The following is a 21,077-nucleotide window of genomic DNA, read 5'->3' as shown; positions in this document are numbered from 1 at the left end:
CCCTGGGTGGCGCAGCGGTTTGGCGCCTGCCTTTGGCCCAGGGCGCGATCCTGGAGACCCGGGATCGAATCCCACGTCGGGCTCCCGGTGCATGGAGCCTGCTTCTCCCTCTGCCTGTGTCTCTGCGCGCCTCTCTCTCTCTCTCTGTGACTATCATAAATAAATAAAACATTTAAAAAAAATTTAAAAAAAAGAAAATGCAAATTAAAACCACATGGAGGGACACCCCGGTGGCTCAGTGATTTAGCACCTGCCTTCGCCTGGATCGAGTCCCACATCGGGCTTCCCCCAGGGAGCCTGCTTCTCCCTTTGCCTGTGTCTCTGTCTCTCTCTCTCTCTCTGTGTCTCTCATGAATACATAAATAAAATCTTTTAAGAAACTAAATAAAAATAAAAATAAAACCACAATGGAGGGACACCTGGGTGGCTCAGTGGTTGAGAATCTGCCCTTGGCCCAGGGTGAGACCCTGGAGTCCCGGGATCGAGTCCTCCATCAGGCGCCCCACAGGGATTGTGCTTCTCCCTCTGCCTGTGTCTCTCTGTGTCTCTTATTTATAAATAAATAAAATCCTAAAAAAATAAAATAAATAAAACCACGATGGATACCACCGCACACCTATTAAAATGGCTGAGAGTAGGAAGACCCACCGCAGCCTCGGTCAGCCGATGGCCACCACCCCGGGAGGGCGTGTCCAGGTAGGCCACGAGCTGCGGGGTATTTACCGAGACAAAGGAAAGCATGTGTCCTCGCAGAGACTCGAATACAGATGGTTGTAGCAGCTGTTCCTGTGACAGCCCCAAGCTGGACTCCACCACCCGTGTCCTTCAATAGGTAGGTGGCTAAGCCAGGTGGGGTTACCTGTCCCCACGGCCGTCAGGTGCCATGAGCCCCGTGGATGGGTCGGGGCTGGGCGGGAAGGCCGGCAGGAGCGGACAGGCCGCGGGCCGGGCTGGTTGGCGGAGCCACCACCTGATCTCAGTCCTGAGTTCAAGCCCCGTGCTGGGCGGAGCGCTTACTTAAAAAAAAAAAAAAAAAAAGACTACATATTCTATGACTTTATGCATCTGAACTTATGGAAATCTATAGTGGTGGAGGGAGATGGGCGGCTGGCCGTGCCGGGGGTGGGGATGGGCAGGAGGTCGGCGCTGCGGGGCTTCACCGCTGGGCTGCGGCGATGGTTTCACGGGCGTCGGTGCACGTGCAGACGTGTGAAATCGTGCCCTGCAGAAGCGTGTAGTTTGTCGCGTGTCCGCGTGGATCAGATTGTTTAAAACTTCAAGAGGTGGCGGCGGGCAGGCGTGGGGGGCCCTGGCCACACTGGTCAGAAAAGCCGGTGACTCTGGGTCTCGGGGTCACGAGTTGGAGCCCCGGGAGGTGGAGCGCTTACTGAATAAATAAATAAGCTAAAAAAACAACTTCACCTGGTTTTCTGGAACATCCGCTTTGGGGAAGGTCTCTCTGGGAACCCAGTGGCGGCGCTGTGATGAACACAGGTCACAGGAGGCCACTTGTGGGCACATCAGGTCAGCAGCCCGGGGCCTCCCAGCCAGCAGCAGCCACAGCATGAGGTGACCTAGGGCCCAGGTCCAGCGGGGCACGCGGGGCCAGAACGTGTGTGCGTGTGTCCTGGGTGTGGAGGCCTCTGCTCCTGGGCAGTTGATGTCTGGAGAACACACTGAAGGTGGGCGCTACAGGATGGGCAGGGTCCTGGGTCACCTGTGAGCGAGGAGGCCCTGAGAGGCCCTGCAGGCGCAGAGTGGGCCCGAGACCAGGGCCAGCCCCGGGCTTGTAGAGCCAGGCTGGAGAGGGGGGGGCGGGAAGCTGTCCACTGCACTTTGCGGTTTTCCATCCCCTTTCAGGAGCCAGCCTCTCCTGTGGAAGCACTTCCCTGACGTGGAGCCCGCAGCGCACTTGCCCACCTGGTGGCTGGGGCTGTTTCTGGGGGGGTCTGCTGGGGGGGGGGGGAGCTGCGCTGTTCCAAGAAAAGCCTTCCCCACCCGTGAAGGTGTCTTGTAGTCTGCGGGTTACTTAAAAACAGCCACTATTATAAATAGATGTGTGAGCTAACCCCAGGCCGGGAGCACAGGGAGGAGGTGGGTGAGCCAGGGTCCTGGGGCCGCTGGCCTTGGCTGCTCCCTTCACAGGCTGCCCTCCGCCCTCTGCGCTCCTTCGGGCTGATTTCAGGGTTCGACCCCGTCCCCAACTGCCCCAAAGGACACCAGCCCCGTTCAACGATCTGAAGTTACATGAAGGGCTCCATCAGGGTGGGTTTCTTTTCTTTCCTTTCCTTTCCTTTCCTTTCCTTTCCTTTCCTTTCCTTTCCTTTCCTTTCCTTTCCTTTCCTTTCCTTTCTTTTTTTTCTTTCTTTCTTTCTTTCTTTCTTTCTTTCTTTCTTTCTTTCTTTCTTTCTTTCTTTCTTTCTTTCTTTCCTCTTTCTTCTTTTCTTCTTTTTTAGGTTTTATTTATTTGAGAGAGAGCAAGAGCAGGGGGAGGGGCAGAGGGAGAAGCAGGGAGCCCCACGAGGACTCGATCCCAGGACCCTGACATCAGGGCCTGAGCCCCAGGCAGACGCTTCACCGCTGAGCCCCCTGGGCACCCCAGGGTGGGCACTTCTGCAGAGTGTGGACACACCGGGCTGTCCTGCCCATGTCCCCTGGTGTCCCCAGCATCCACATCCGTGTGGCCGGCGGGCGTCCCACCCATGCTGCCTCCGTCCATCACTGCCTGCGTCCATCACTTACTACCGTCCTGTAATCACCAACCGTTTTCAGGCACAGAGCACGTGGTCGTTGGCCCAAGCCCCATGTTGAGTGTAGACATGACTTAAAATCTTCACTTAAAAAAAATATTATTTATCTTATTTTTTTAAAGGTTTTCATTTATTCATTCATGAGACACAAGAGAGGCAGAAGCAGAGACACAGGCAGTGGGAGAAGCAGGGAGCGCTACGTGGGACTCCAGGATCACGCCCCGGGCCAAAGGCAGGCGCCAAACCGCTGCGCCCCCCAGGAACCTCTATCTTATTTTTTTAATTGAAGTTCGATTTGACTTAAAATCTTTTAAAGAAAATTCTCTTTTCAAAATTAAATATAATTACCTCCCTTCTAAGCAAAAAGGGAAACTTTATTTAACGTTTCTCTATAAGGTTACGTGGCCAGCATGTTATGTCCCATTTTCACAGGGGTTCAGTTTGGGGGGGTGCAGCGGCTCTGCTGGAGAGGCGGGGGCGCAGGGACCCTTCCCTGCGGGGGCGGAGGCCTTGGGGGGAGGCCGTGGGGAGGGAGGCAGTGGGGACGGGGCTGTGTGGTGAGGTCCTGGGGGCGGAGCCCTGGGGCGGGGCCCTGGGGCGGGGCCATAGGGGAGACCGTGGGGGCGGGGCCCTGGAGGGAGGCCGTAGGGGGCGGGGCCCTGGGGCGGGGCCGTGGGGAGGCCGTGGGGGCGGGGCCATAGGGGGAGGCCGTGGGGAGGGAGGCTGTGGGGCGGCCCCGTGGGGAGGGAGGCCTAGGGCCGGGGCCGTGTGGGAGGCGGCCGTGGGGAGGCCGTGGGGGGCAGACCCCGGGCCCTCGGGCGTGTCCGCAGCACAGCTGCCCTCCCAGTGTCCGCAGGGAGCCGCCCCCGCCCCGCCGCCCGCTTCGGCTTCAGCCCCGACGTCGGGCCGCCGGATCCGGGGCGACCCGGTGAGTCTGGGCCCGTGTGAGCCGAGGCTGCAGCCCCGCCGGCGCGTCAGGGCCCGGCACCAGCGCCCCAGTCCTTGCCCCGTTGCACGGCCTCGGCCCCTTGTTGAGATTTCTCCACCTCAAGTACTTTCCCAGAACTTCTAAACCGTGAAGTGTCTAAGAAAGAGGCCGCCGCTCCCCCCTCCGGGGCTCAGCGGGTGGGCGTCGGCCTCACCCAGGGCGGGACCCCGGGGTCCTGGGCTCCCCACACGGAGCCTGCTTCTCCCTCTGCCTGGGTCTCCGCCTCTCTCTGTGTCTCATGAATAAATAAATAAAATTAAAAAAAAAAAAAAAGGAGGCCGAGGTGGATGCCGCTGTGCGTCACCTGCCAGGCTGCGTATGCAATAATCGGCTTGTGGTGCGGCGTGGCGTGGCGGGGCGCAAGGGTGGAGGGTGGACGGTAGAGGGTGCAGGTGCAGGGTGCAGGGTGCAGGGTGCAGAGTGGAGGGTGCAGGTGCAGAGTGGAGGGTGCAGGGTGCAGGTACAGGGTGGAGGGTGCACGGTGCAGGTGCAGGGTGCAGGGTGGCCTGCCCACCGCTGCCCAGACCGGGCCCCGGAAGCCAGCGTCCCGCCCACGACCCAGCCCTGCCCACCGAGTGTAGCCAAACCTGTCGGGCCTGTCTCATCAGCGGGGCGCTGGGAGGCCTGGAGGCTGGCGAGCTGCCAGCTTCCCGGATCCCGGATCCCCGGGCGCCGAGCACAGAGGAAAATGAATCCTCGAATCCTCGCTCCAAACCAAAGCAGCTTCAGGGAGAAAGCACTAGCCCGAATCTAACGCTGTCCTAAGGAGCCTGGGGCCTGGGAGGAGCAGGGGCCTCCCCCGACCTCACGCGGGCGCCCCTACCTCCCCCTCTCCTTCATTACTGGGCTCTGGGTTCTAGTGGCCTCAGTGGGGGTTCCGACCTGGGTGGGGAATCGTGTGCAAGTGGCTGGGCAGGCGACTCTTTGGACAGGCGGGCGTGCCTGTCCCCCAGCAGAGCCCCCCCAGGCGCCCCGAGATCCTGGAGGCCTCGCTTCACCTGCTGTGGGTTTCCAGGTGCTTGGCTGCTTTGTGAGGCCCCCCAAACCTGGTTGGGTCCTGAGGATCCCCCCAAACCAGGATGCAGGACCCCCACCCCACACCAGGTACTGATGCTCAGAAATAGGACCTGCGTCCACATCTGTCGCCAGTTTAGGAAATTCAGGGGTGAGGGTGCCGCCCGGGCTAGGATGGGGGGTGGGGAACAGACGCCCTGCAGGCAGCTCTGGCACTTGGAGACCCTACACCGGGAGACCGGCTCTGCCCAAGTGCCGCTGGGGAGACGCGGGACAGTAAAGAGGGCCCATTACACTGTTTACGTAGAACAAATTACTACTGGAGTTGCGTTCGTGGTTGTTAAGACCTTTTAAAAAATATTTGAGAGGCAGCGAGAGCACAGAGAGGCAGAGAGAGAAGCAGAGTCCCTGCCCATGCGGGACACGAGCCCGGGACCCCAGGATCACGCCCTGGGCCAGAGGCAGACTCAACCCACTGAGCCACCTGGGCGCCCCGAGGGATTACCTCTAAAGATTTATTTGGAATAGAACACATTTATTTACTTGAGATAGAATCTCAAGTCGACTCTGTGCCGAGTGCAGAGCCCGATGCAGGGCTCTATCCCACGCCGCTGAGATCACCTGAGCCGAAACCAGGAGCCGGGCAGTCGGCCCACTGGGCCAGCCAGGTGCCTCCGAGAGACTGTTTTTAGACACACGAGCTGATTTATGTATAAATGACTCAAAGTCTGGAATTTGCTTCCAAGTAGCCCCGCGGGTGGACACACGGGTGAGGGACTGTCGTGGCGGCAGCTCCGAGCAGATGCGGCAGGCTCGGGCTCCCCCAGAGCTGGGCCGCTCTCACCGCCTCTGCTGGGCGCGCGGGATGCTCCGGAACCAGTGGGAGGTCCTGCTGGTGGGCTGCCGGAGGCGGGGGTCGCCCACCCGCCCGGGACGTCGGGAGGCTTCAGGGGTGGCACCCGTGCCACCTGCTGCCCTGGCCTGTCTGTCCAAGGGTCTGTGGTCTGCAGAACAGGGGTCTCCCCCGCCCCTCTCTGGGCCGGACCCCAGAACCCAGGACTCTGACCCGAGGGGCTCCTCCCAGAGCCCAGAGGAGGCTCCCAGGGCAGCTGGGGACCCTCAAAGCTGGTGGGGGGGCAGCTTGCAGCACCCAGGTGCCAGCTGAGAAGGGAAGCCCTGGGGGTCCATGGGCTTGGATCCAGAAACTGAACACTGACCATACCCGCTGGGCACACCCACCCCCTCCCTCTGGTTTTGAGCTGCTGCAGCCCCAGCACCCCCAGTTCCTCTGCCCACAAGCCACCCCAATGTGTCCAGTCAGGGCTGGGGCTTCTTTCTCCCCTGGCGCCCTCAGCCTTGTCCCCCAGAGACGGGACAGCCCTCCTTGGGGGATGCAGAGTGGGTCCCGTGCCCCGGACAGCGGAGCAGCCCACAGACAGCGCCACCAGCCTACACACAGACACCAGGCATGCAGCACTCCACCGTCCTTTATTAGCGCCCCGCCGAGCACCCTGCTGTCTGGGGGTGCAGGACTCAGGGGACCTGGGGAGGCAGGAGGTCGCAGCCCCCAGACCACTGCGGTGGCAGTGGGACTCAGGCGCTGGTGTTTTGGGTCTCAGCTGTGGGGGGGCCTTGTGGACAGCCACGTCCACACCGGGGGCCCGGGGACACCCTGCAGCCCGCCTCTGCCTGGGGGCCGGGGAGCGAGGGGAGCGAGGGGAGCGAGGACAGCAAGGACAGCGTGGAAGCTGCGCAGCAGGCTCCTGCTGAGAGATTTTGGCGAAACTACTTGTTAAAGCAACAGGGGGCGGCGGGACCTGGTGCCTGAGGCCACGGGCCGCCCCACCCCTCCCCTGGAGCTCGGGGTGCAGCTACCCTGGAGAATGTCAGAGAAGCTCTGGTCCCACTCAGGCAAGAAAAGTGCATGTGCACGCCCCGAATCCGGTGTCAAGGCCGGGGGCTGCCCCCCCCACTCTGCCACCTAGCTCCTTGCTGGAAGCTGCTGGAAGACGGCGCCAAGGGCCGCAGAAGGGGCAGGGGACTCCGACCCTACAGAGCCTGGGCGCCCACCTTTCCCACCTCCCGGGTTAGGCAGCTGCTCAGGGAGGAAGAGACCACCCGGGACCTGGGAGGGCAGGAAGGAGGTGGGGGGACGAAGGTCCCTGGAAATGGCTCAGGCCCAGGCAGGCTGGGAGGGGTGGGGGGCAGGAGCCTGCAGCCAAGCCAGGGAGGGGGAGGCTGGGGCGGACGCCCGGCCTGGGGCAGCGCTCAGCCCCACCCCCCTCCCGGGATCAGCGCCCAGGCCTAGGCCTCCTGGGCTCGGGAAGGACCAGGCTCGGCCGCGCCCCTGCCCCTCAGGAAAGCACTTTGATGCCGAAGTGTTTGCGAAGCTGCTCCAGAAACACAAACGTGAGCACGGTGTGCGGCATGAGGCGGATGCCAGCAGGCAGGAGGCCCTAGGGGAGCACAGGGGGCAGGACGTGGAGCTGGCCCCAGGGACCCCCGCCCGCAGCCCCGCCCCCTCAGCCCCATGCCCCTCCCCCCGACCCCGCAGCCCTGACCCCCCTGATGCCCCCCTGCCCCGCCCCTGACCCCGCAGCCCCGACCTTCCTGATGCCCCCCTGTCCCGCCCCTGACCCCGCAGCCCCGACCCCCCTGATGCCCCCCTGCCCTGCCCCTGACCCCACAGCCCCCTGACCCCGCAGCCCCGACCCTCCTGATGCCCCCCTGCCCCGCCCCTGACCCCGCAGCCCCCCGACCCCGCAGCCCCGACCCCCCTGCCTTGCCCCTGACCCCGCAGCCCCCACCCCCCTGATGCCCCTGACCCCCTGATGCCGCCTGCAGCCCTGCCCCCACCTTGTAAAAGGCCAGCGGCCCCAGCTTGGCCGTCTCCACAGCGCAGTGGAGGACACCCTGCAGAAACAAAGCTGTGAGACGCGGCTCCTGCCGTGGACGATACGCGGCGCCCACCAGCAGCCGCGGGCAGAGGGCGGCCTGGAACCAAAGTCCTGCCAGCAGGAGGGGCCTGCGGGCAATGAGGTCCTCGGCAGCAGAAGCAGCGCCCAGGCCAGGTGACCGCTGGGCACCCCAGGCGTGGGGGGCTGGCGGGGAGAGCGGGCGCTGTAGGGACAGGGCGCCACGCACGCCCGCAGGCTCCGGGCCCGGCACCTCACCGAACTTCACTGACTACAGTGAACCGGCGGCCTCTGTAAACACGTCAAGGACTCAGATTTAAAAACACACACGGGGGACACCCGGTGTCGTGGGGCATGTGACTCTCGATCTCAGGGTCCTGAGTGCAATCCCCACGCTGGGCGTGGAGCCTACTTGAAAGAATAAAATAAAATCTTTAAAGACACACACACGGGCCGCGGGCCGCTGCAAGGCTGTGCAGGCGGGAAACGAGCCTCAGCCACACGCCAGGACCCGGACGCGGACCCCCAGCTGCGGAGCCTCACCTGGTCCCCCTGGCCCAGCACCCCCACCCGTACTCTGGGGGAATGGTGCCTGCAGCCTCCACTTGACTGTGGCAGCGTGGGGACCCCTCTCCTGGTTCCCTGCCCCCCCATACTCGGGGGGAGAACGCTGCCCGCAGCCCCGCTCACCTGATACTCGCCCTTAGAGTTCATCAGACGAGTCTTGAGTACGTCCAGGGGCTGGCACAGGATCGTGGCACATCCACCCTGGGTGGGGGGGGGCTTATCACCACTGGCAGGGCACGCAGGCGCCCTTCATAGACCCACCCCTACAAACAAAAGCCCCTGGCCTGGACGCCTGCAGGACCCCGAGGGCTGCTCCCGAGCCCTCCTGAGCCCCGCATGGGCCCTCAGCTCCCACCCGCACCTGGTCCAGCACTCACTGCGATGAAGCTGGCGACAAAGTGAGTGAAGACTCCGTCAGTCAGGTACCCGGTGCTGAGGACCAGCTGCTTGGCCTGGTCGTAGCAGGACAGCTGTGGGGGTGGAGGGGGCGGGCAGGCCTGTGAGATGGCCCCCAGCTCCAGGGAAAGTACACAGGGGCCCCCGGGGACCCCACTGGGGCTGACCACGTGCCTGCACTGCGGTCACCTACGTGGGGACGGTGACCAGGCAGACGGGCGAGGCCCATGGGGACGGGCCTACCCACCTCCCAGCCCCCACTGTGGTCTGTGCCCAGTGCCTTCCTCCACCATCTCTCCAAGGGCTCAGGGCGGGTCCCACAGATGCTGTCCTGACAGCCCCCCGCCAGCAGAAGCCCCACCTGGCCCACGGTGACAAGCATCCCTCGACTGGATGCCATGCTTGCGCCCGAGAACAGCTTCTTCAGACCCTCTGCCGGAGAATGGAGGTCAGGCACCCAGCCAGATCCCTCGGCTCCCCCCGGACACCCCAGGCCCCTCTGCCTCCTTGGGCCCCACCAAGGGCCTGCTCCCCTTACCTTCGCGAGCCACACGGTACAAGCCGTCCAAGGCATGGGCATAGCTGCCGGGGACAGAGAATGGGTCCCCGTGAGGCCCTCCCTGACTGCCGACCCCCGGGCCCTACAGGCATCTTCTCTGGGGAGCGCCGTGCGGCTTGCACGGGCGTCAGGGGCCCCTCAGGTTCTACAAGAAAACACCTGGGCGCCAGCCCTCGAGGCTGGTCCAGAGGTGAGAGGGTGCAGCCCTTTCACTTGGTCCGCCTTCCCGGCGGCTCACACCGGCCAGAGTGGACACAGGGCTGGCCAACGCCTGCTCTCTTGCTAGGGCGTCAGGCCACAAGCACCTTGGAACCAACAGGACCTGAGACTTCATGAAAAACAGTATTTTCACCATAAAAAAAAAATATATATATATATATATATATATCCCAACTCCCAAACCTGTTTAAAGGCCCAAACTCACTCAAATTTTTAAATTATCCTTCCTGTGAACCAGCACAAGATACAAGAAAGGTGGCGGGGGGTGGGGGCAACCTCCCGGGCCCTCCTAGCCCAGCCGCCCGCCCAGACCCGCCCCCCCCCAAAGAACCCAGAGGCCCTCCTGACTCAGGGCAGCCGCGCTGCAGGTTTTCAAAAGCCGTCAGCCGGCCCTGTTTGCTCCCAGCTGGGGCCCGCAGAGCTGCTCAGGGCTTCCTGCTTGGCACCCCGCACCCCAAGAGCAGAACCCCGTCCCGTTACTCACTTGCGGCGCTGATTCGGGGGCAGCTTCATGTCATTCTGCATCCTGAAACAACCACACTGGCTCAGGAGGGTGGCAGGGGCCCGGACACAGAAGCTGGCGGGCATCGGGGCTCAGCCTGGCCCACCCCCCAGGAGCCAGGACCCCAAGGCCTGAGCCACCCGTCCCAGTCTGAATATGGGGCACGGCCCGCCCGGGCAGGGGGCGCACACTGACCTGACGTTCACCATATCTGCGGGCGTCCCCACGAAGCCTCCAATGCAACCTGGGCGGACAGACCGGAGCCCACGTGTGACAACTGGTGATGCCCACCTGCCCCCCCACTCCCCCGCCCTGCCGGCAGCTCACCGCTGATGGAGCCCAGCAACACCTTCTTGTAGAAAGGCAGGGGCCCCTGGCTGTCCTTGGCCACGTGGTCCCGCACCGTCTCATAGATGGCAAAGCGAGTCAGGGAGTAGGTCATCTGGGGAAGGGGGCCCGGCTCAGAGGGTGCAGGTGGAGGGACCCTCCCGGTACACAGTCTTCAGCTGAGGGGCCACGGGGTGACCCTCCCAAGGCCATACTAACCCGGGGCCGGCGGAGTCCAGAGCCGCGCGCTTGCCCCCCGTTTGCCCCCCGGGCGGGTCTCTAAGCGGAGGTCTGAGGCCGCTGGAGAGCAGGGCTGACCCTGACCCTGCGGGAGGCAGAAGCTCCCCCTGCCCCCACACCCCGCCCCCTCCCTGGGCCCGGGGTTCTTGCCTAGCCACTGTGAAAAGGAGACAGGGATGTCCCGGCCCACGGGGCAGCCACAGCGAGGAGGCAAGGCCGCCTCCGAGGCTGGGCCTGGGCCACGGCAGCCTCTCCCCCACCTGCATGGACTCTGGACCCGGGACTTTAGGACGCCCTCACCCGGAGGCCGGGGGCCTGGGAGGCAGAAGGCCCTGGCGAGAGTCCTGCCCGCCCACTGTCCTGGGCGGCGGGGCCCCCAGAGGCACCTGTCGGCACAGGGAGGCACTGAGGCCGTTGTAGAGCGCCAGGATGCCATCGGAGCGCACCACCTGCAGCGCCATGCCCGTCATGCGCAGCTTCACCTCCTGCTGCGTCTGCAGATGCACCTGTCGGGGTCACACCTGCTCAGAACAGGGCCCGCCTCCCGCCCAGGGCCCACCCAGCTCAGCCCTGAGCCCTCTCCTGCCACCTACCACTTCTACACCCACACGAAGACCCCATGGGCTGAGTGCTGTGAGCACCCCAGTTTAGAGATGGGAAACTGAGGCACGGGGAGGCCCAGCTGGGGTGCAGAAGGGACTCCACGCCCACACCTGGCACCAACCTCTAGACTACACTATTGCTCTACGTGTGGCAATACCAGCTGACACATGGGCCCGCCAGGCCCGTGACAATACTCCACATGCGTGCCTGCGGCCTCACAGCACGGGCTGCAGGGGTGGGGTCAGCAGTGTCATTTTACAGATGAGGACACTGAGGCAGGGTGTGACCCCCAGCAAGGGGACTGCAGAGCCCCATTTCTTAGCCAGACCACGTCTCAAAAGAGTGATCAAAGTTACGGGGACTCCAGAGGCAGCCTGACAGCCTGCCAGCGGGCTTGGAAGAGACGGCAGGAGTCTGGCGGGGGAGGACGCGCCTGCTGTTCACCCCAGCCTGGGCGGCCCCAGTCACGTTCTGGGGGGCCTGCTTGGGCAGGTTACGGGCCCTCCTGCCTCGGTTTCCCTCAGTGGGGGTACCCCTCCCTTCCTTCTCTGTCGCTGCCCAGAGGACTGGGTGGCGGGGCAGCGGAGGTGGGAGGGGCGCTCTGCTCAGCCACAGCCGCCAGCTGGACAGGACAGAGGGCACTGGGCCTGGGGGCAAGGGGGCCACGCAGGAAGCGGCCCTCGTCCAGGCAGGGAGCAGCTGTGAGGCCTGAGCCGGGGCAGGAGGCAAAGTGAGACCAAAGAGCTGTAATTACTCCAGTGGCCTCGCCGCAGAGAGGCAACAAGCCGGCCTCCCTGCCGACCTCCCGCCCGCTGCACCCCGCAGAGGACTGAGGGCTCCCGGGCCAGACAGCAGAGTCCTGTGGCTGCGGCCTCCCGTGACCCCCTCCTGGCAGCATCGGCAGCAAACCAGCACCCAGGGGCAGAGCGTGGGGCGGTGATGCCCAACGGAGCCCTGGACTCTGGGCCGTCCCGAGGGCCTGGGGAAGCTGTGTCCACCCACAGCCAGGCGCACACCTAACCCTCAGGGCCCCACGGCGGGGGTGGGGGGGGCAGGGCCAGGCACAAGGACCTGTGGGGGCGGGGAGAGCCAGACAACACAGACACGGGGAAGGTTCTTCCTTCCCCAAACCAAAGAGCACCTTCCTCCTCACCGTCACCGCTCCTTCCCGGAGCCCGGCACCCTCCAGGCCTGGCCCCGCTCCCCTGGCCGCCCCTCAGGCCCCACGCAGGCCTCTCCCAGGACGGGTCGAGCCAGGGCCGAGCTGTGCCGCCCCATCTGCTGATCCTGCCTTGACCGGCGGGGATCGTTTCTACTAGAAAAGTCAATCTCTTTCATTTAGGACAAGAGCTGCTCAAAGAAACATATCCTCAAGTGGAGGGAGGGCTGAGGTTTGGGTCTACGGGGCCAGGGCGCCAGTGCCCCCCTGGGGCTGCCGGGGGTGGGAAGGAGGGGGCCGGGCCGGGGCAGGGCCTCGGGGGCAGACCGAGCTGTGCTTTGCATCATCGGCCCTTTGTTCTCTGGGGAGAAAGGGGCAGAAACGCCCCCGCGCCGGCTGCCCCGGGAGACAAGAGCAGCTCTGTCGCGGACCGGGCCGCCCCGTAGGCACTTTCCTACAGAAAGTAGAGCCGCGTGTGAACGCTGCGGCCGCCTCCCGGGCCCGCGCCGCAGGTGCGCCCCAGGTGCCCCACCCAGGGGAGGCAGCCCCCGGCGCCCCCACGCCCTCCCTCGGTCGCCCCCGCGCCGCTGGACCCACGGAGCCGCGGCCCACTCGGAGCCCGCACAGTCCGTCCTCAGAAGTGCGGCGCGGACCCTGGCCAGAGGCCCGGCGCGGGGCCCAAGGTCACACAGGTAGCGGGGGCACGGCCGGGGGAGGGGCGGCGGGCGCACGGCGGCATCTCCACGCCCGCGGCAGGTGTCCGCGCAGGGAGCTCGGCCCCCCGCCCCCCCGGCCCCCCGGCGCCCCCGCCCTCACCTTGAGCAGGTCCAGCGGGTGCGTGCAGCAGGCGGCCCCGCAGGAGGCCAGGCCCCCGAAGTACCAGCGCGACACGCGCGCCTCCGCCGCCATGGCCCCGCCGCGGACGCCCCGAGCGCCCCCGCCGCCCCCGCCGCCCCCCCGCGGCGCCCCGGCCCCGCCGCCGCACGCGCGAGGTTCAAAGCGCCACCCGCCACCCGCGCCCCGCGCAGCCAATGCGCCCGCGCGGGCCTGGGGGCGGGGCCAGCGGGACCACGCCTCCCCCGGGGGCGGAGCGCGCGTCTTAAAGCGGCCGCGGCCCGTCAGCGGAGCCGAGCGGGCGTCGCCGAGCCGCCCGCAGCTGCGCCCAGGGCTGGGGTGTGGCGGGGCTAGGGCGCACCGACCGCAGGGAGCCTGCTGGGCGGGCCTGCTCCACTCCGCCGGGGAATCTGGCGTCCCCCGGCCCCCAGGCTCCGGCCGTCCCAGGGTCACCCCCACGCCTAGGGCTGGTCCCCGAAGGTCACCGCGAAGGAGCAGCCTCGGCTCTGGGCCAGGCGCCGCCACTCCTCCTGCAAACAACCCGCCCCAGCCGCGGCCCTGACCTTGCACCCAGTGTCCCAGCCCAGCCACGCTGGCCCTGGGATCAGCCCTGGGACTCGTGCATCTGCAGGAGGTAGCAGAGATTCTTTTTTGGAGCCAGTGTGCGGATTACACAGAAAACTAGAGGCGAACGACAGTTCGGGGAGACCAGCAGCCCTCTCCGGGGCTCCCAGCCAAGTCCAGCCTCAGGTCTGCTCTGACCAGACAGCGCTAGGCAGATATCCTGGAAGAGGACAGTTGGCAGGCTGCCTGCCCCCCGAGATACCCACCTGTGTGCAGATTCTCAGTCTCATCCCACATCCAGCAAACAGGTGGTACAAGTGTGCTCCTAGGTGAAAGATGCACCTGCTGGCCAGAGGGGAATTCTGCATCTCCAGGGCTACATTACAACAGGGACACATGGACCCAGGAGTTCTCTGCAGCTTCCAATCTCAGAGAAGGCAGAGCCAGACCCACTGCAGCACCCCCACCCAAAGGGAGAAGTGTGAGGGGCATTGCAGAAACAACTCTGGATCCCATGAACCTGCCAAGCGCCGTGACCAAGTCCAGCCAGGCCTCTGAGCGTCCTGTGACTATGTCAGCAGCATGGTACGGGTCAGCAAACTTTTGTTTGCTTAAAGCTGCCACTTGGAGACTGTCTTCTAGAACCCTAGGAGGCCTCTCACCCCTGAGGTCTTCAGCTCGGGAAGTGAACAGCTGCAGAGATAGTGTCCAGCCCAGGAATGCTGAGGACCCTGGGAGGTGGGGGGAGTCAGCCATATAGGCATCCCGCTTTATCTCAAGTGGACGGGTGGGACTGAGGAAGATGCAAGCTGCAGACTAGATGGAAACACAGCCGGGAGGAGGCATGAGGGGGCAGGGTCACAGCAATTCACCGGAGGAAACAGTTCTAAGAGCATGGGGTTCTTGATCTTGGGGTTCTGTGCTCAAGCTCCACATTGGACATAGAGCTTACTTAAAAAGATTATACTTCTACACATCAGTAATAAACAAATTAGGAAAAACAATTCCATTAAAAACCCAGAGAAGATGCGAGACACACACCAGAGCTCTGCAAAGAAGTGAAATGTGTCATCAAAGAGATGGCTTTCACACCTAAGCCCTTTATTTAGAAGCAGAGCTAACAGGGACACCCAGGTGGCTCAGCAGTTGAGCATCTACCTTCAGCTCAGGGTGTGACCCAAGGTCCTGGGATCGAGTTTCAAGTTTCGCACCGGGCTCCTGCAGGGAGCCTGCTTCTCCCTCTGCCTCTCATGAATAAATAAATGAAATCTTTAAAAGAAAAAAAAAAAAAGGCAGCAGCTGCAGAGCTAACAGACCGAGCTGATTGGCCTCCTTGCCATTGTCCCACCAGAAGTCAGTAGCCCATTCTGAGACCCAAGCCAGCACAAAACCTGCCCTTGTCATTCGGGATAAATCACGATGTCCAAATCTCTGATTAGCCCCGGGACAGCACCATCCACACATGACTGCAAAGCAGCAAACAAGTGGGTGACATGGTGCGTGCTGCTCCCCTCACTGTGGTCACATCAGCAAGAGTCCTGAACCTGCAGTGGGCTGGGACACCCTGGTGCACAGGCCCAGGACCGCCCCCAGAGGAGAACAGCAGATCCCTGAGGCTTAGGAGCAGAAGCTGAAGATACCAAACATAAAACATACCAAACTAAAAACATAAAGAACAGCAGCATGGCACGCCCTCGAGAAGTGGAAACAGGCGAGAAGTCCTGGAAAATGGGAAGTGCAAGTATGGAGAACCTTCTTAAGGAAAAGTGGGACTTTGGGAGCTATAGGTCAGGGAACTCAAAAAGATCCCCAGCTGACCTCTCAAGTGGATCACAAAGACTTGTGCACAAACCCAAGGTCTTAGATGGGGAGGTCAGGTGAGGTCCTAAAACAGGCTGCCTGGCCAGACCTCTTGCCGGGGCACTCCCACTTCCCCATGCTGCTGGGGGAGGACCGATGGGGCCATGGGAGGGACAGGCAGCCGCCTGGAAGGTCCTGGACCCGGCTGGAGGCAGGGGTTGGCTCCAGGTCTCTTCTGCAGTTCATCAGCATGGACAGAGACCCAGTATGCTAACTCCCACTAGGATCTGACAGGACCTTGGAAGGACTCACGTGGGTGCCATCAGGCCAATTCAGGACGCACAGCAGACCCACCTCCCCGTGCTGTGTCCTGTGGGCCAGGCCAAGTGGCCTCCGGGGACCCAGGCACACCCCATCTATCGCCAGGTCGGAGACACAACTTTATTGGCCAACTGCAGACCAGAGTAGATCAAGCCCAGAGGTGGGGGGAAGGGGGATGGAGGGAGGCACCATCAGGGACGGCGACGCCAGGCAGGCAGAATGAGGGCCTGAAGGCCGTGGGGTATGGCACAGTTGTACTTCTGAGCAGCCACCCCTACGATGTCCAACACAGAACAGGGGGTCCTAATCATCACCTCAACTCCCCTAGAACATGCAGACTCTGTAGATCACCTGAAGAAGGCCTAGGCTGAGAGCTGTCCCTGAGTTCAGACCACATTCTTCCCCCAGAAGAGGCAGCTGGGTCAGCAGGATACCCGCCCCAGGAGGCCCAGCAGTCACCTTCCTTGGGGGGAGGCACGCCCAGCTGATGGTAAATCATTAATCCTTAGGGACTGCCCAGGGCCACAGACTTGGCCAGTGGGGCTCTCTGGGTCAGGGAGCAGCCTTTCAACAAGGAGGCTCGGCAGGAAGCACATCCTCTGGGGGCCCTTCAAGTCCTGGGCTGGGCACGCCCACCCGGGAGCACACCAGCTCCCCAGGCCTGTCCTAAGGGCCCAGGCTGGGCGCTCCCAGATGCAATGTCCCCTTCTGGTCCCGCAGCCCTGTTCCTGCAGGTTATTCTTCCAACAGGACCAGGGCGGGGGCGGGGGGGGATACATGGGGGCCTGCAAATGCCTCATCTCCTGCTTCAGTCTGCTAAAGACCCTCACAGGTGCCCCAAACCCACCTCCTAGGTGACATCTGGCATCAGTCACGTGCCAGCTGTTGCTGCCCAGGCAGGACTGGTGCTGCTGCCAGCCCTGGGAGGTCAGGCCCCTGCACAGAGGACCTGGAGGTGGTGGCCGCCCCTCACACATCCCGCTGAGGGGTGAGGGGGCCAGGAAGGAGCCCTGCCCCCCCAGATGGCCATCCTAGCCAGCTACACGCCACCCGCCTGGCAGCCCACCTAGACACACCACTCTGCACACACCGCACCCGAACAATGTATTTTTCTCAGTGGCCACCAGGGGGTGCATGTTGACCGTGGTATGTTCTAGAGTCCACCTCCCTGGTGCTCACACAGGAGCCACGGCCCCCATCCCAGCAGGTCCATCCAGAGTTGGCCAAGGTGTGCCAGTGCCGCAGTTCTGAGCAGATCCCGGATGTTGGGGGTGTGGCGGGTGGGGCCTCACCCAGGTCCCAGGGACCCGTGTCCACCAGTCCTCAAAGCGGCCTACTCCAGAACCACGGTGCCACCCACCGCCTCCAGGGCTGCCTTGATCTTCTCCGCCTCTGCCTTGGCGACGTTGGCTTTAATTTCCTGGGGCAGGGACTCCACCAGCTTCTTTGCCTACCATAGAGCAAAGTCAGATTGGGCCTGGGTTCTGTGCCCACCTGCCCCAGAAGGGGCCAGTCCCGGTGCTGCTGCCACGTTAGGGACAGCAGGAGGACCGCGCCGCACACGGAGCTCACCTGGACGAGATTTATGCCCGGGATGTAGTTCTTGATCTCCTTGATCAGCTTCACCTTATCCACGGGCTTTGCTTCCGTTAGGCGGACAGTGAAATGTGTCCGTTCTTTCTGTTTGGGGATCTCTTCTTCTACTGCCTGAGGGGAAGTGGAGGCACCAGGTAAAGCAGGCATATTCACTCCCGGGCCACCCTATCCTGTAACCCCTAGGCCAGCCCAGCAAGGCCTGCAGTTCTAGCAGGAGGCCGCTCAGAGCCTTCCCTCTGACACACTCCCCAGTGAGACGCGGTTCCCTGGCTGCAAACCCTACCTCTCTCTGGAGGCTGCTCTCAAACAGCCGCTCAAGTTCCCGCACCCCGTAAACGCTGTAACTGGGGCACAGGCAGGGTGACATCAACAGGTCTTATCCAACACTGTCTCAGGAAAGCAGTGTTCCCATCCTCAGCTCAACCCCAAATCACAGGTGGGTGACAACCTGACAGGCAGTCCCAGCCCCGCTGTCACCTGGCGACCCACATCAGGACTGTGCTGAGTGCTCCCTGCAGCCACATGTGAGACTCAGCAGCACCAGTGGGGAGCAGGGGGCCACCTGGCATGGCGGCCTGAGGCAGTCCTGGTTTGGATTTGCCCCCCGGTTACTACCAGCATCCCTTCATTCTCAGAAGAGTTCCAGCTCAAACAAATTTCATAGTAATTCTCTCTCCTTGCCCCAAATGTTCAGCCTGAATCTCATCTGCCTGTAAAGGTACCAGTTCACGCAGACAGGAGAAGTGGAGCTGACGGCCATGGAACCATCAGACACATCTGGGACATGGGACACTCCCCAGGACCCCTGACCTGGCTTCCTCAGCATTGGATGGCTGGGGAAAGGGGACTGAGGCCAGGATCCAGACTTCAGAGACCCAGAGGCCAGATGCAGCACACAGACCTTGTTCAGACGAGAGCAAACCCACTGCTATAAAGTCCGGGACTATCAGCTAAATCTGAGCAGACGAGCTAGAGGATGACCATTAACTATGTTTCTTGCACAAATGGCTCGCAGCTACATTAAGAAAACAGCTACCCGGGATGCCCGGGTGGCTCAGCGGTTGAGCATCTGCCTGTGGCTCAGGGTCTGATCCCGGAATCCTGGGATCGAGTCCCACGTCTGGCTTCCTGCGTGGAGCCTGCTTCTTCCTCTGCCTGTGTCTCTGCCTCTCTCTCTATCATGAATAAATAAATAAAATCTTAAAAAAGAAAAAAAAAAAGAAAGAAAATAGCTGCTCGTTGAGAGATGTGCTGGAACACCGAGGAAGGACAGACCAGGAATGTGCTTTAAGCTTCAAGGAACAAGGAAGAGTAAATGGGGCAAAACCTTGATTGTTGCGGAGGCTGGGGGATACACACATGGGTCACTATTTGTACTCACAGATAACCCGAGCTATTGCTAACAGAAATTGCAATACCTGCCCCCAAACCAAAGAACCAAACACAAAACACAATAAATTAGTGTGTGGCTTCAGATCTGTTGGATTCCTCGTGGAGATCCACCCCCGCCCACCGCCTCCCCGACGTCTGCTCCAGCCCTGGATGTACCCCATGCAGGCTCTCGTGCCTGCTGGCCTTCTGCTGGGAGTGCCCTGCTCTCTTCCCGTATTCCTCACATCTCCCCCACGGCGTCACCTCCTTTTTGGGGCCTTCCTTGAAATTGTAACCATCCCCTTCCTTAAGCCTTCTTCCCTACATTTCTCCACAACACTTATTATGCTCTGCTACTCAGTAAAATTTTCCTTTTTCCTCTTATTCGGATCATCGCCAATTTCTCTCCATGAGAAACAATCTCCATGCAGGCAGGGACCTGTACATCTCGGCGGGGAGGAGGCCCCTATGAGGCTGCAGGGGAGCCCACAGCCAGCACACACGGGTTTGCGGGATGTGTCGGCTGATGCAGGACCAAGATGAGGGACAATGAGAGAAATCTGGCTGGCTGGCCACGTGACATGGGAAGAACAGGTACTAGAGAAAAACCGTTCTGCACGGGGCCCTGGCCTGGGCTCACCTCGGGGGCTGCTGCGGCAGGGGCAGCACTGGGCATCGCGCCACCCATCGGCATGAGTCCAACATCCTGGATCTTCAGTGTTTTCTGCAGGGAGAGAGGAGAGAGGAGAGAATAGTCTCAGCAGTCGCCCATCACATCCAAAGATACACAACAAGCCTGGCACGGAGCGCATGTACTTTGTACCCAGGGAGCACGCCCCAGACAGACCAGGGACAAGACACAGGCTGTGGTACCTTCAGGAGCTCGTTGAGATCTGAGATCTCCAGGAGTGTGAGGCTGGCGATGTCCTGGACCAGCTGCTGGATCTTGGGGGGATACTCTTTGGGGGCGTTATCCAGGGGTGCACCGGCGAGGGCCTCCCCCATCCGATGGCTGCTGCATCTCATCAGCCGCACGGCGCAGACGCGGGGCACCTGTTGCCTAGCCCCCCATTCAAACAGAGCTGTCAGCCGGGCTCGGGCGGCTCGGGCGGCTCGGGCGGCTCGGGCGGCTCGGGCGCAGGCGCTGTGAGCTCAGGTCTAGCTCCCGGGTCCCAAGGCCGGCTTCTCGGATTCCAGGGTCCACGTGGATAAGGGGATTGCCCAGCTACCTTAAACCCTCCAATGACTTTTAGAAATGCACGCAGGCATTTGCAGACGTGAGACCCACGTTAGTTTCCGGGTCGAAAGACTGTGGGGCCACGAGAGCAGGGCAGTAACTTGAATGCATTCATTCCGCCGCACTAGGCATGTCCGAGCCGGGGCCCTCGGGCGGCACAAGGCCAGACCCGCCGACGGAAGCCCTAGCACGTCCCTGGGGTTGCGGGGGACACTGCGGCTGGGGAGGGCTGGCGACCTGTGTGAGGTCACCCGGGGCCACCCCTGCAGTCAGCAGCCCGCGAGGTTAGGGAGCCGGCGCCGGGGCCCTCGCGACGCCCACCTCCGCCGGGACCGCCGCCCCGGGGGCACCCGCCCGCCGCGCGCGGACACCGCCGCCGCCCTGCACCCCATGTTGCCCGCGGAGGGCCCCAACCCGGCCACCCGCCAGGCCTCGGCGGGCCGCGTACCTGGCGAGACGGAGCGCAGCGCCCTGAAGCCTGAGACACGACCCCCAAAGGGGGCGAGCGGCCGGCGGCAGCATCGGTCCGCGGGCGGGAAGGTCACACGCGGCTCCCCGAGAGGAGGACGCTCTAGCCGCCGGGGCCGCCGAGCATACGAGCTGGAGACGACGCTCTAGCCGCCGGGGCCGCCGAGCATACGAGCTGGAGACGACGCTCTAGCCGCCGGGGCCGCCGAGCATACGAGCTGGAGATGACGCTCTAGCCCACGAGGCCTCCGGGGAAACGAGCCGGAGACGACGCTCTAGCCGCGGCTGCGCTTCCTTCCTCTCGCTCCCCAAGGTTACCCACAAGGCGGCGAGCCGCGCAGGCGCAGTGGCTCGTTGTAGGCCGCCCGGCGTCGGGGTCGGCCGGGGCACGACGGTGGCCTGCGAGGCCCTTTCCGCGCTGGGCGACCGCAGGCCCAAGGCGGCCGACGCTCGGGGAGGCCTGGGCCCGTAGCCTCTGCTCTGCCGCGGGGCGCGCACGAGGGTCCCGAGCGCCCACTCGGCAGGTGCTGCCGCCGCCCGAGGTCACCTGCGGGCAGCCTCGTCCGTGCCCGCCCGACATTCCTGGTGACGGGGGCGGAGGACGTGTTGAGCACCGGCTCTGCGCCAGCCGCCCGCCCCGCCCGCGC

General features: G+C 63.1%; 2 protein-coding genes across 3 annotated transcripts; both read right to left on the bottom strand.

The window, feature by feature from the left end:
• Nucleotides 1–6,221: 6,221 nt before the first annotated feature.
• Nucleotides 6,222–15,865, bottom strand: SLC25A10 (solute carrier family 25 member 10). Of its 2 annotated transcripts, XM_072781973.1 has the most exons (12): nucleotides 15,294–15,865; nucleotides 13,904–13,979; nucleotides 10,864–10,983; nucleotides 10,238–10,352; nucleotides 10,106–10,154; nucleotides 9,893–9,934; nucleotides 9,169–9,212; nucleotides 8,992–9,062; nucleotides 8,612–8,704; nucleotides 8,358–8,435; nucleotides 7,609–7,665; nucleotides 6,222–7,208 (listed from the first exon to the last, which is right to left on the bottom strand). In XM_072781973.1, the coding sequence occupies exons 1-12, from the start codon at nucleotides 15,320–15,322 to the stop codon at nucleotides 7,107–7,109; spliced, it is 876 nt and encodes a 291-aa protein (XP_072638074.1). In that variant the 5' UTR covers nucleotides 15,323–15,865; the 3' UTR covers nucleotides 6,222–7,106. The 2 variants fall into 2 exon arrangements, with proteins under 2 accessions (XP_072638074.1, XP_072638075.1); XM_072781974.1 differs by lacking the exons at nucleotides 13,904–13,979; nucleotides 15,294–15,865 and adding an exon at nucleotides 13,056–13,181.
• A 980-nt stretch (nucleotides 15,866–16,845) lies between these two features.
• On the bottom strand, nucleotides 16,846–21,059 carry MRPL12 (mitochondrial ribosomal protein L12). Its single transcript, XM_072781976.1, has 5 exons — nucleotides 20,411–21,059; nucleotides 19,599–19,785; nucleotides 19,366–19,449; nucleotides 17,331–17,465; nucleotides 16,846–17,208 (listed from the first exon to the last, which is right to left on the bottom strand). The coding sequence occupies exons 1-5, from the start codon at nucleotides 20,482–20,484 to the stop codon at nucleotides 17,092–17,094; spliced, it is 597 nt and encodes a 198-aa protein (XP_072638077.1). The 5' UTR covers nucleotides 20,485–21,059; the 3' UTR covers nucleotides 16,846–17,091.
• Between the last annotated feature and the right edge of the window lie 18 nt (nucleotides 21,060–21,077).

Source organism: Canis lupus, chromosome 16, assembly GCF_048164855.1.
Source record: "Canis lupus baileyi chromosome 16, mCanLup2.hap1, whole genome shotgun sequence".
NCBI classification, from domain to species: Eukaryota; Metazoa; Chordata; class Mammalia; order Carnivora; family Canidae; genus Canis; species Canis lupus.
This window is presented reverse-complemented; position numbering and strand designations above follow the sequence as displayed.